The sequence below is a fragment of the Anabrus simplex genome, chromosome X (assembly GCF_040414725.1).
Source record: "Anabrus simplex isolate iqAnaSimp1 chromosome X, ASM4041472v1, whole genome shotgun sequence".
Lineage (NCBI taxonomy): Eukaryota > Metazoa > Arthropoda > Insecta > Orthoptera > Tettigoniidae > Anabrus > Anabrus simplex.
This window is the reverse complement of record NC_090279.1, coordinates 168895060-168908673: the sequence shown is the minus strand read 5'-3', so window position 1 is coordinate 168908673 and position 13614 is coordinate 168895060. Positions and strand designations below refer to the sequence as shown.

The following is a 13614-nucleotide window of genomic DNA, read 5'->3' as shown; positions in this document are numbered from 1 at the left end:
AACATTTCCCTCAAACTTTCAGGGTAGTTATATAATATGTAGTTTTGATTAGGAAATCACATCCAGAAATGTACTGTAAGGGAAACAAGATAAAATAAATGTCTGTAAAAGATGTTAGGAAAACAAACTCTCTTGGTGACCAAGACCAATAGTAGTATAATAATGTAAATATAATGCATTATTAAGAACTTCAAAAATAGATTAGGTATACGAAATTGTGCTATCTTATAAAGCTTTATCACAAAAGACAAAAGTAGTATAGGTCAAAACAAGACAAGCAAAGAAAACTTTCAATAACAAATAAAACACACTAACAGACATTTGGATTTAAAAATCAGAAAAATCATTTGCTAAAACATTTGGGAGTACTTCACAGCAGCGAGAGTTGGACAACAGGTAAACGAGAAAGGGGGTGACTGGAAACTCTGCATATGGACGATGATAAAAGTAAACTTGTGACCTCATCCTGAGACGATGATAATAAAAATGAGTTTGATTTGATTGGTTTCTTTATCATCAACAGAGTCATTACTTCTCCAATTACAGATGATATAATAAATTCAGATAAGAATACTACCAACAAATAAATAAATAAAAATAATAATAATAATAATAATAATAATAATAATAATAATAATTATGCAATACATACATATTTTCAAAACGTATACGGCAGAAGAAAATATGAAAAAATAAAAGTGCTTATACATTTGAAATGATTAACAGATAAAAGAAGGTAATATAACTTTCAGTTACCAAATATGCAGAACAGGAATCAAAGAACTCTGTCTATGAGGCGTCAATAATATGTCTACGAATTTCACTAGCTGACGAGTGGAATAATACATACTTTTTTTTTCAATTCGCTTTACATCACACCGATACAGAGTAGTCTTATGGCAACGATGGGATAGGAAAGGCCTAGGAATGAGAAGGAAGTGGCCGTGACCTTAATTAAGATACAGCCCCAACATTTACCTGGTATGAAAATGGGAAACCACTGAAAACCATCCTCAGGACTGCCGACAGTGGGCTTCGAACCCACTATCTCCCAGATGCAAATTCTCATCTGCATGGCCCTAACCACACAGCCAACTCATGCGGTGGGAATACGTCCACAATCCACTAATTTCATTCAGGGATCCCAGAACCTGCATAAACCAAGAGTTCTGTGTGATTCAGTTCTACACCTGGGTAAGTGAAAGGTGACAACCTGTCTGGTGCTACAAGAAGGAACATGAATTGGTAGCAACTGGAGTAACTTTAAAGAGAATCAAGGAAATTATTGATACATTTGTGTATGAAATTTGGATTAACATACCTGCACATAGTTGTGACTCAATATGAATCTTTTTACAAAAGAGATCATAATCTATCAATGACAGCTGGGACACAAACAATTTATGATGATGATTGTTGTTTAAAAGGGCCTCAACATCGAGGTCATCGGCCTCTAATAGTACGAAATGAGACTAAATGGTATGACCAGAATTCGAAAACGTGAGGACGAAGAATGAATGGATGAATATGAAGTTAAAACAATCAGTGGATCGACCCGCAATGCCCCACTTTCCCAGAAACTAGCGTTAAACAATAGTATTACTGACCAAGGGACAGCTTCTAAAGCACAATACTGAATCGATGATGCTTGTAGTTGAAACGGGTCCAAAATCCAGGTCATCGGCCTCTCATAATGGTACTTATTGCTAGGAAAATAGAACCATGCTATGTGTCATGTTGCGGCACTAATCAAAAGTAGTGTAGACTCGTGGTATTCCACACAGTATGGTACTATGCACGGGTAATGAAATTCGCACATGTAACACAGACCTATGGTGTTTCGCACACTGCGGCGCTAGTTACAAGCAACGCAAACATATGGCGTTCCTCACGTAAGTGGAATAAACACAGGGACCCGCACTATCCCTTGGTGTTCCTCACAGAGTGGGTACTAAGCATAGGCAAGGCAGAACCATGGTGTCGCTAATCCCATGGTGTTGCTCATATAGGAGTACAAATCACAGGTACTGTAAGACCCTCATCCTGATTCACACATTGTCACTACTAATCACAAACCTATTGCGTACCTAACATTGTGGTACTACGCACAAGTAAATGCGACCCATGGTGTTCCCTGCGTGATGGTACTAATTACAAGTAGTCTCATGGTTCTAATTTGATCATACCTTGGTAGCCCCCTATGACAGGCAGGGTATACCGCGGGTGTATTCTACATGTGCGTCCCCAACCCGCAGGGGTTAGTGTGTTTGGTCCGCGAGAGATATTTTATTTCCCTCAAGTCAGCCGGCAAGCTGGTTAAGACCCCCCTATCCGCCACCTAGGACGCGTCACGTGGGAGTATCACCTCTCCCCCTGCTACACCAACGTAGTAGGTTCGTGGCAAACTTTTTTTCTTTTCCTGAACCATTTTGAGAATCTGACTTGTAATTGCTCTAAGGCATTAATTACATATTGCTGTGAAGGGATCCACACTTCAGAGCAGTACTCGAGACTAGACCGTATAAGTGAGAAATACAGGGTTTACAATGAGAAAACAGATTTAAGACTCTTGCAATTTCTTTTGAGGAAGCCTAACTTTTTAAACGCTTTATTTTTTTTGCTAGTTACTTTACGTCGCACCGACACAAATAGGTCTTATGGCGACGATGGGACAGGGAAGGGCTAGGAGTGGGAAGGAAGCGGCCGTGGCCTTAATTAAGGTACAGCCCCAGCATTTGCCTGGTGTGAAAATAGGAAACCATGGAAAACCATTTTCAGGGCTGCCGACAGTGGGGTTCGAACCTACTATCTCCTGAATACTGGATACTGGCCGCACTTAAGCGACTGCTTTAAATGCTTTAGTGTAGATATTTAACACGTGCTCACTGAACGACAAACCATTTTTTTTATTACTAAACAGAACACCAAGATCAGTAATTTTGGTAACACGCTTCACTTCTTGAGACTTTATATAATACTTGTGATTTTCTAGAAATCTTTGAAGGAGAGATCTAAGTCCAAGTTGTTGGTATAACCTAATGATCTTAACAAGTCTGCCCAGCTATTGTTGGCCACTCAGAAATTCTTCCAAAAAATGTATTTTCTTCACTAAAACATTAGGACAGAGTTTATGTCAGCTACTTTAGATGCACAAAGAACTATGACATCTGGCAAAGATAATATTTCTGCTCTATTAGAGTGATAGGATGGAGAAGAATAAATTGAAATAGTTTTGACATTTAGTGAGGATGGAGGAGGGAAGGATACCAAAACAAGTATTTGTGGCTAAGATAAATGGAAAGAGACCAAGAGGGAGGCCCAGAGGAAGATGGATGGTCTGTCAAGAAAAGAATAAGGAAAAGAAGAATGGACTGGAATACAATTACCGAAGAGGAGTGGTGGAAGGAGATGCAACGGTGGAGAAGTGCCATCAACACACTGACCTGGCAGGAGCTGGACAAGAGAAAATAAAAATTATTAGAATCATCATTGGTGTCTTGTAGACATTCAGCTTCGTTAATTCTCTAAGTTTGAAGGTGTCAATGTAATTCAATCCTGGCGGAGTGAATTAGATCCAGACCCTCTCTCCTCCTATTTTAAAACGGCAGAGGGTGCTGGTGCTAAGAATTATTAAAATACATAGGCTTACCTGGTCACTATTCTCTCTGTACGCAGTCTTCAATTCTTCAATTCCACGAACAGGTACCAGAGTATATACTATATGGTCAGTCTTTAAGATGCTCTGCAGAATCTTGCATGCACATATAGCATCAATATCATAATTGACGAGAAGCAAAACTCTCTGAAATCAGAACACTAGGTATGAATTACATTGCCCAATGAGAAGCATTAAGTAATACAAATTACACTCGACTCTCTATTAACCAGGATAATGTAGGGGTAAGGCTTCCCGGATAAGTAAAATCGCGGCTAACCCGCAAAAAGTTAAAAACAGAACAGGCGTACTGAAAGTACAGTTCGCACAGGTCATAATCGTCATCCTTTCTTTAGATGCTTTATAGCCTGGTGAACAACACTCCTGCTTGAAAGCAAAAATACGGGTTGGTAGGCATTTTCAATACAGGCCAGACTTATCAGCATTGTAAATTTGGGACCAAACCCTCATCCAGAACAATTTTTTCAAAATCCAAATTGAACTGTTGAGCAGCTTCTGTATTTCCACTTAACAGCTCACCTTTTACACTGACATTACAGATGCCAGGTCGCTGTTTAAAGCGTGTAACCATCCGAACGACGCATCAAAATCACCCTCCATCCGAAGAGCTTCGAAGAAAAATTTTGCTTTAGTCATACAGATTGGTCCCGACGCTGGAGCCCTTTGAGCTCTCTGCTGTGAAAACAACTCCACCATACATTGGTCAAGCTCCTCAAACATAGATTTCGTTCAGTTTTTTGGTTTGCCATACTACTGTTTGCATCGGACGAACAAGCAAATGATGGAAGTTTCCCTTGTTGCACAAAATATCCCGCACGGTAGAATCATCGTTATATTGGACACACACCTGTTTAACAGTAGAACCTCATTCTATATTTTGTACAATATTCAACTTCTGTTGAATCGTGAAAACAACACGCTTCTGTTCGGTTGCCACTGTTTGCGAACTGAACTGCACTGAACAAAAACAAGAAAATGACAGAGTGGGGCAGTGTGGAGTAAAGCATATGCTCGCGGCCAGTGACCCACCAGCTACAAATAACTTCAAGGTCACGCCACCCCTGCTACTATTACGACTCGGCAATATTATCCCATCTTTTGTAATTCTGTATTACTGTAACTCCTAACACTCATGCTTTTTAGTGTTTTTAATATTGTGGTTAAGTCGCAATGCGGTTGGTCTGATTATGGTAAATCGAGAGTTGAGTGTATATATCTTAACCCGCAATTTAAAAAGAACCTCCTTCAGCTTTTCTCAAGATATTTCCAGCGCCATTAAACTCAATCTGGCAGAGTTTTAGATTTGGCTGTGAGTTTGAAGCTGGATGGCCTTGCTGACACCACAGTCACCTGGGCATGGCATCTTCAGAATATACCCAAAAAACAAGAGAAACATCAGATACTAATGCCATATTTGACATTAAAGCACTGTCCAGACTTTCTCTTTGAAGCATCATTGCCTAAACAGCACCTATCCTCACTAATATGATCAAGATAACATGGCAGAGATTGACCATAAACTATCTCCACACCTTAGAAACCGTGAAAATGCGCTTCTTAACATATTTTGCACATCAAAAATAAGAGTAAATCTTTTGGAAACAATCTAAATTTACATTGCAAAAAAAAGGCTAATGAAACCAACCTAGATAATCATACACATTTTAAAAATTACCCCCCCCTCTTCACTCTATTTACATAACATCTGGTCAACACTTACTATTTAAATTAACATTTAACGCCATACTCTCTATTTTGATTGTATATTTTATTTAACCTAAAATTATTAACTTGCATTTATCCATGATATATGAAATACATTACAACATGAAGAAGGTCAATAACCTTCTCTCCCCTCTCCAGTACATGAAGGAATGTTCCACAACGCTCCCCTTGCTCCGCCCCTACATCCTTATTCCCTCTCCATGGTAAAGTATGCTAGATTACAACATGGAGAAAGAATTAACCTGCTCTTCCCTCTCCAATAGGAAGGATCCAAAAAGTTCCACTCACTTCTCCCCTGCTTTCCCTCCCTTCTCCACAGAACAGTATGCCATGCCCAAAACTTTCCACTTGCCTCTCCATGACCACAGTCCTGAAATAGTGTTTAGAGACAACGGACTAAGCTTCAACATTCTAGACAAGTTCAGAAGTACTACATTATGTTAATACGGCATGGCTAAATCCTTATCCAATCATTATTTGTTAATACTTGTCCATATTATCACCTAACTCTCTATCGTTGACAACTTTATGCAACATAAACAATACTGTACATATATAAGCATGACTGAAGTGATTTGACAGAATCGGAGGATGTTCTTGTAAAATGAAACATGTCGTTCTTTGTATAATAGTGTGTATTATTTTACAGGTATGTTTATAGTGTCGTAATTTGCATTGAAATTTGTGTGTGTTTGACAGACTGGAAAGATTTAATTTTACAAATTATGGTTTTTATTTTATATTAGTCCTACCTCCTTTTATTAGCAATAGGCGAGTATTTGTCCAACCAGTTTAGTTATGCTCTTTCGTGTGCGGGGTTAGCAACATAACTCGCAAGCTCGGTATTTGGGAGATAGTGCATTTGAGTCCTACTGTTGGGAAACCCTTTAACGGTTTTCTGTGGTTTCCCATTTTCACGCCATGCTTATGCTTACCTTATCAATAGGCCACACCGATTCCTTCCAAATCCTTGAACCCATACCTATTTCTCTGAGCTGATACCTGACGCTTAACCCAATAAATTTAGCATAAGTATGAGTATGTCTGCATTTTCTAAATTGACATTTATTGACAATGTAGCAAAGTAACCAATGAGCATTTGGCAAGGAATAAATAGAAAATTTAGAGGAATATACGTTTGAGAAAAATATTGATTTATTCATAAAATTTCAACATAGAAAGCAACAAATCACACTCTTTACAATATCTACAATACTTGAATTGAGGCAGGCTTTTGTGGTCTATATGTTTGTCTTGAGAATGGTTGCTGCAAGGTAGGTGAAACATGGCACCGTCACTTCACAACACTACTGCAGAATAATGAGTACCTTGGGATTGTAATGTTGAGCTCTAGTAACCAAATCGTGGCACAGTCTGTTAGGTATCATCAAGCAACGCAAGCTTCTAGTAGTCTACCGCTAGACTATACTATGCTGGCTATCTAACCACAACCACACAGTAAACTTTTCTGTGGGGCCACGGCGGTACCTCGGGGTGCTAAGAATTTTTATTGTATTTAGTACATATATTGAACATGTAAGTGAAATATCACCAATACTTGCTCCCTCAAGACAAGACTTTCACAACACAAACTACGCACGAAACGACTGTCATTTGTTTACTTCTCGCGGAGGATGTTGTCAGGTTGTGCACAATGCTGCCAACCTTTCTACTTAGGAACTAATGGGCGGTGATTATTGTTTTAGTGCCTGTTTTTTTTCTTGCCATGTTGATGGTTAGGGTAGGGCCTGGACAAGACCAGTGATATGGAGACAAGCAAAGGAGGTCTGGGGGTGTAAACCCCCCCCCCCCCCCAGGTTAGAGCCGCGAAGCAGTCTTAGGCCTCTTTTTTTTCCCAAGTTACTTCACGTCGCACTGACACAGATAGGTCTTATAGTGATAATGGGACAGGAGAGGGCTAGGAGTGAGAAAGAAGCGGCCGTAGCCTTAAGGTACAGCCCCGCACTTGCCTGGTGTGAAAATGGGAAACCACGGAAAACCATCTTCAGGGCTGCCGACAGTGGGATTCGAACCCACTATCTCCCAAATACTGGATCCTGGCTACACTTAAGAGACCGCAGTTATCGAGCTCGGTCCTTAGGCCTTCAGTTTCCTGTGGAAACACCATTGGTCTGAACTGGTTCCTGCCATGTGGACGGTTAGGATAGGACCTGGACAAGACCAGTGATATAGGGACACGCAAAAAGGGGTCTGGGGGGCTTACACTCCCAGGTTTACTTGTGCTTTTATTGTGCCGGGGTTGGTAACGGAATCTCATCATAACTAAAAGGAATTACATCACGTGCCACTTTAAGTTGGCCAATAGGAATGCAAGTAGCTACTTCAGGAATAAAAATGGCATGTAATGCTCTTCATTAGGTTATAAAAGTAAATATACTTCTGCGGGTGGGATGGTGGGTTCCTGGACATCGCAATGAACACCTCTCTCCTCTGAGACACATTCCAAGGAAGATTTCATCATTTCCACTTACTTATAACGTTAGAAAAATCTTGTGAGAAGGGGGTCAATTTTTACCAAAATATTACTTTGAATACTGTTTTACTTCTGATTTACTATACACACAGTAAAAAGAAAGCTTCAGTCACCAGGATATTTCTAGGTATGTGCCCTAGCAGTCAACATGTTATAAGCTACCATTATTGGTGTATCTAAGTAAATGTGCTCCAGATTGGTTCATGGGCTTGAAAAGGAGACCTTGCTGACTGAAGATTTATGAATGAATTTTGACGTACCGTCTACAGTCTGCTGTGAAAGTAGGCAAGGTCATAAAACTACAAGAAAAAAAAAAAAAAAAAGAAAGGTTAGGGTCTGCAGACTGAAGGAAAAGGAGGTTTCAGAAGTTCAGAAAAGAATTACAAAAACTGATACCAAGGACAGATACTGGTATTAGTCATGTTGAACTGGAATGGAAAAATTTTAAGAGTGCATTTGTAAGATGTGCAGAGAAAACATGTGGCAGAACAACAGGAAAGGTAATGAGAAAGAGATAACATGGTGGAATGATAGAGTGAAAGATGAAGTAAAGGAAAAAAAAGACTTGGAAGGGATGGTGGAAAACATGAAAGATTGAAGAGAGTACCTAGAGCCAGATAAATGGAAGCGAAAGAATTTGCAAAAAATTAATAACCGAAAAAAAAGTCTGGAAAATTTCACCCAGGAAGTAAAGGAAGAACTGTGCGAAAAAAATTATTTGGAATTATAAGAAACTGTAGGAATGAAACAGTGAACATAGAATTTATGAAGAATAAAGAAGGAATCATACTCACAAAATCAGAAAAAATAATTAATAGATGAAAATAATATTTTAGTGAACTGCTGAACATGAGAAATCAGACATGAGGAGAAGGTGTCCAGGCAGCAGGAATAAAAGAAGTAACACAGAAGGAGTCAGACATTACAAGGGCAGAGGTGGAATGGGCAGTCAAAAAAATGAAGATGGAAAAAGCTGTGGGAATAAATGAAGTAACCATAGAAATGATCAAGGTTGCAAGACGGGCAGGACTCCAATGGACTTACAGAATACTCTAGTGTATATGGAAAGAGGAAAAAAAAAAAAGTACCCAAGCATTCGAAAAAGGAGGTTATAATACCAATATTCAAGAAAGGAGATGTGCAGTAACTACCATGGAATCACCATCCTCTCCTATGCTGTCAAGATAATGGAAAGGATAATGGAGAGAAGAATTAGAAAAAAGGTGGAAGTCAGTTACAAGAGGAACAATTTGGATTCAGAAGTGGAAGGTCAACAGTAGAACCCATTCTCATACCAAGACAGATCATGGAAAAGAGCTGAGAATAAGGAAAGGATATAATGATTTTTATAGACTTAACACAGGCAAACAACAGCATTCGCAGATCAAGAGTTTGGCCAACTAATAATAATGATAAAATCTATATATGATACCGGTAAATGTTACAGCTATGTGAAGGCAAAAGTGGGTAGAAGAGAATGGTATGTAATTGACAATGGGCTAAATCAAGGGAGTGTATTGTCATCTTTAGGCTACTGTTCATAATGGATGTAACTTAAAAGCTTCCTAGCCTGTCAAACACAAAATTTCAACAAAGATTATAACACTATAACATACCTATTAAAAAAAAAATATATATTGAAGTGGTTTGGACACGTTAAGTGAATGAAAGAAGAAAGACTGCCAAGACAAGCACAGGAAAGACAGATGACAGGGAAGAGAAGACGAGGGAGACTCGTAGACTCTGTGAAGAATAGCATAGGACAACGGAACCTGAACTGGTACAGTGTTGGACAAGGAATGGTGGAGAAACAGGTATGATTTAAAGTTAAAAACTTCATGATTGTTCCGTATTGAATAGAGAAATAAGAATATGTACAATATTATAGGGAAGGATCCACCTTTCAATACTCCGTAGTAAAAAGTAGTTACAACCTGTTTATTGGGACCGGTTTCAACACATTTCAAGTGTCATCATCAGCCAATTAGCGAAGATCTTAAAACAACTAATATATTGAACACAGGCAAAATATTAACATTGTATCATATTGTAGCAATTCAGTTAATGTTCAAAACACAATAATCACAGTCAAGAGAGTAAACAGGTATGAAGTGGAGAGGAGCCACATTTGCCCCCAACCCAGTGTCAGCTGGAATATGGGAAATGAAGATGATTTTAAATTATAATGCAAGTTTTGTCGATTTAGGTAACCTCCCGTTATGGTGAAAGCAGAAGTTGAAGTCCTATTCAAAATAAAACACATACTATACAGCACAAAATAAACTACATCATCTGAATGCAAATGCATCAAAAACTAAGGGAGGGCACAAAGTTGTAGGGGAAGGAGAAATACCTACCTTATTCTATTCCCAGACGTTCTTCTAGCTATTTACTCTATTTTTCTCACTGCAAAGCATCAACATAAATTTTCTCATGGACCACACCGATGAAATAATGTAAGTTCAGCAATGAAGTAATATTTATTGTAACAGAGGTTTCAGAGACCCCCCAGGGTGGTAATTTTGAGATAATCATATTTAAAATTCCTGCTTTTACAATAGCCCTACTACATATTTCAATCCTGAAAAGTGCACACACACACACACACACACACACATACTGATTTACCGACAGGTAAATCCAAACATCAAGAGAAGAATAGTACAACAAATTGCACCATTTAAATCAGCTGATGACATTTCCGTACGTAAAGAATAAACTGTGTTAGGAATTGTTGCTCTCTCAAGAACTAATAGTTATATGTATACATACTGAAATTTGAATACTTCTAGCATGCATTACTCACCTTGCCAATCAAAAGCTTATAAAAGTCGTTTCGAATGTCATTAATATACATCTTAGCTAACGAGTTAAATAAATTTTACGCGGGAAGGAGAACTGCCATATTTCAATGCAACCAACAGACTAAATTCAAAAGACTTCTCTTTAATTAATAAACTTCCCTTGAGTTGCCAAATATGGGGACCTCCTTGAGCGAAGTGGAGCTAAATATTTTTTTCACTTACAAATTTCAATTAAAAGTATATTCAATATTTTCCCATGATAGTCTGTTTTCGAAGCTGAATTCCAACAGAATACAAATTTACTCGTGTCAAGCCAACGTCCTCTGTAACTAGTGTCATAGAGGGCGTTGGTCAAGTTCTTTGTAGTCAAGTTGGAGCAACTTACAGAATGTAATGGAAAGCAGCTTACACCTTGTCTGTTGCACTGCTGTTTCCGGTGAGAATTGAAGACGTTGATTTCGAGGAGTCGCGGTTTGGCCAAGAATCATGGCATGGATTAGGGATAGTTGGCGATAGTGTCTACCTTGAATTATTGTGGCCTAATAAAGATAAGGGTAAGATTTATGACCTCGGATGATACTCTTGTGCTATGAGCATGAATATCTGGTTTAGTTCATAAATGACCTTTCTTGAAGTATTCCTTCCTCCGCGGAGGTGACAGCAAAGTATAGAACGTTACTCATTGTTCATATTATTCTAATATTTGGAATAATTTCGGACTCATTACGATTGCGGTGTTCTGCCTATGAATTTTCTCGTGTAGCTTGTGTTTCCTGAGAGTATAAAATCGCTTAGTCTTCTATGAGAAAGTTCTTGTTCGTGAGTGTTTGAGAAGATAAATTTCTCTTTTTTCAGACTACTGCTCATTAACCTGTGCTGGAAGGGAAGATGAAAGCTAACTGTGATATTACTGTAAGTTATTCTGGACTTCATCCAAATACATAATAAGTTCCTGTGTTGAGGAGAATGTCAACATCGTGATATTCCTGTGCAGATCAGATGAACTTGAATTAGTGCAGTCTCTCTGTTTAAAATATGACTTGTGTTTAAGGATCTTTTAATGAATTAATGTCTTAATAATGTCCAGCTTCTAGTAGAAGGTTCTATTGTCAAGTACAACTTCAACCAAAATGTTGTCTCGGAAGAACAAGGATTTGAGAGCAATGAAAGATGGTGTTGTTGGGAAGTATGTTAAGAAAGAAGAACGCACGCCCGATATGCCAATCATTAATGTGTGGTCCACTGAACCAACTGGTAAAATACACCGTCGAAGAAATCGCCAGGATCCATCACCTAGCCGAACTGTAACTCCTGAAATTAGTACTGTACAGAAATTTGGTAATAATAGGACCACCCACAGTACACTGGTTGCAGGCCATGAAGGGAAATATACCCCTAATAGTAATGTTTCTGATATGAGTGAAAGATTTGCACATTTATCAATTAGTCGTAGTGGGAATTATGTGTCAGGAAGAGCTAGTAATACAAAACCAATATTTCCTTTCTATGGACAGAACTCTGTTCCTAATGTGAGTCATATATATGTAAATCAATATACAGGGTCAGAAATGAATGTTAATCAATTAAGTCCTCAACTCAGTCCAGCTTACACAACAGACTTGCATGAAGAACTGCAAGATGTTGGTTATAATGAAGGAGTTGCCTATCATAATACTAGAGTTGAAGACTATCACCTCCCCACACATCAGCATATTTCTGTGGAAAATTTCAGCAGACAAGTCATTCCATCACGTTCAGGTTTCCATGCACGGCCACAACAATACGAGACTCAAGAAGCTACACCTCCACCTCTTCCAATTCGTTCCCCATCGTATCAACAGACCCCTCGTGTTAGTCATCAAACAACTACTCACCCATCGAATATGGAGAATTCTGTACATCACATGTTGCAGCAGCAAAGAGATGTTCATAATTTACGCCCTCCTGTGCCTTTGCGATCTCCATCAACTCAACAGTCTCGTGTTGGTGACCAGGGCGCCAGTTCTCAAGGTTCGGGTATTAATCAGGAAGAAGAGGAACTTCCATTGCCTCCGGGATGGTCTGTTGACTACACAATGCGAGGTCGTAAGTATTACATTGATCATAACACAAAAACAACACATTGGATTCATCCGTTTGAAGAAGAAGGCTTACCAACTGGGTGGGGTAAAGTTGAATCGCCTGAATATGGGGTGTATTATGTAAACCATATAACAAGACAAGCTCAGTATGAGCATCCGTGTGCTCCACATTACATATACCGGCCAGAAACTAGGATTCCTATTGATGGAGAAGTGGCAAGAAATGTACAGTTCCAACAGCCAAGAAGTGTCCTAGTCCCTGCCAATCCTTATCTGAACGAGGACATACCTGAGTGGCTACGTGTGTACTCAAGAGCATCACAAGAAATTGATCACAAATTACGCTGGGAGTTATTCAGGCTTCCTGAACTTGACTGCTTCAGTGCCATGTTGACTAGGCTGCACAAGCAGGAACTGGAGGAAATTGTGATGAGATACGAAGCTTACAGGTAAGGAAGAGAAAATTTCTGCTTTTAGTTTTTGTTTCTTCTGAGAGTCTGTTTATTTGGTTGTAACAGATCTGCTCAATAATAAATATCAGAACAGTCTAATTTAGGTAGAACTGTACCATTTGCTCTGCAGGGGAAACTGCAGACCCTCCCAGCTTGATAATCTTGTGTTGCTTGCAAATTATTAGCTTACACATCTCTGTTGCAGTACCAACTTTTGATGAGATACCTCTTGGTGATCTGTTTGTCTTCTGTTATTCTGTTGGTCTACTGTATATCGTCAGGGGAGTGTAATGTAAAGCCAGTACAAGTGTACTATAACCCATACACGTGAGGCTGGCGCAAATGGCGAACAGACTCCCTGCATGGTGGTGATCATCTGTTC

General features: G+C 39.0%; 1 protein-coding gene across 1 annotated transcript in view; it reads right to left on the bottom strand.

The window, feature by feature from the left end:
- The window catches only part of Cdc45 (cell division cycle protein 45), a 65839-nt gene extending 55053 nt beyond the window's left edge, over positions 1-10786 (bottom strand). Inside the window, exons 1-2 of the mRNA XM_068230508.1 lie at positions 10702-10786; positions 3650-3802 (exon numbers count right to left, since the gene is read on the bottom strand). Of these exons, the coding sequence (XP_068086609.1) occupies positions 3650-3802; positions 10702-10752 (204 nt within the window). The 5' untranslated portion in view covers positions 10753-10786. The remainder of the gene's footprint in view (positions 1-3649; positions 3803-10701) is intronic.
- Between the last annotated feature and the right edge of the window lie 2828 nt (positions 10787-13614).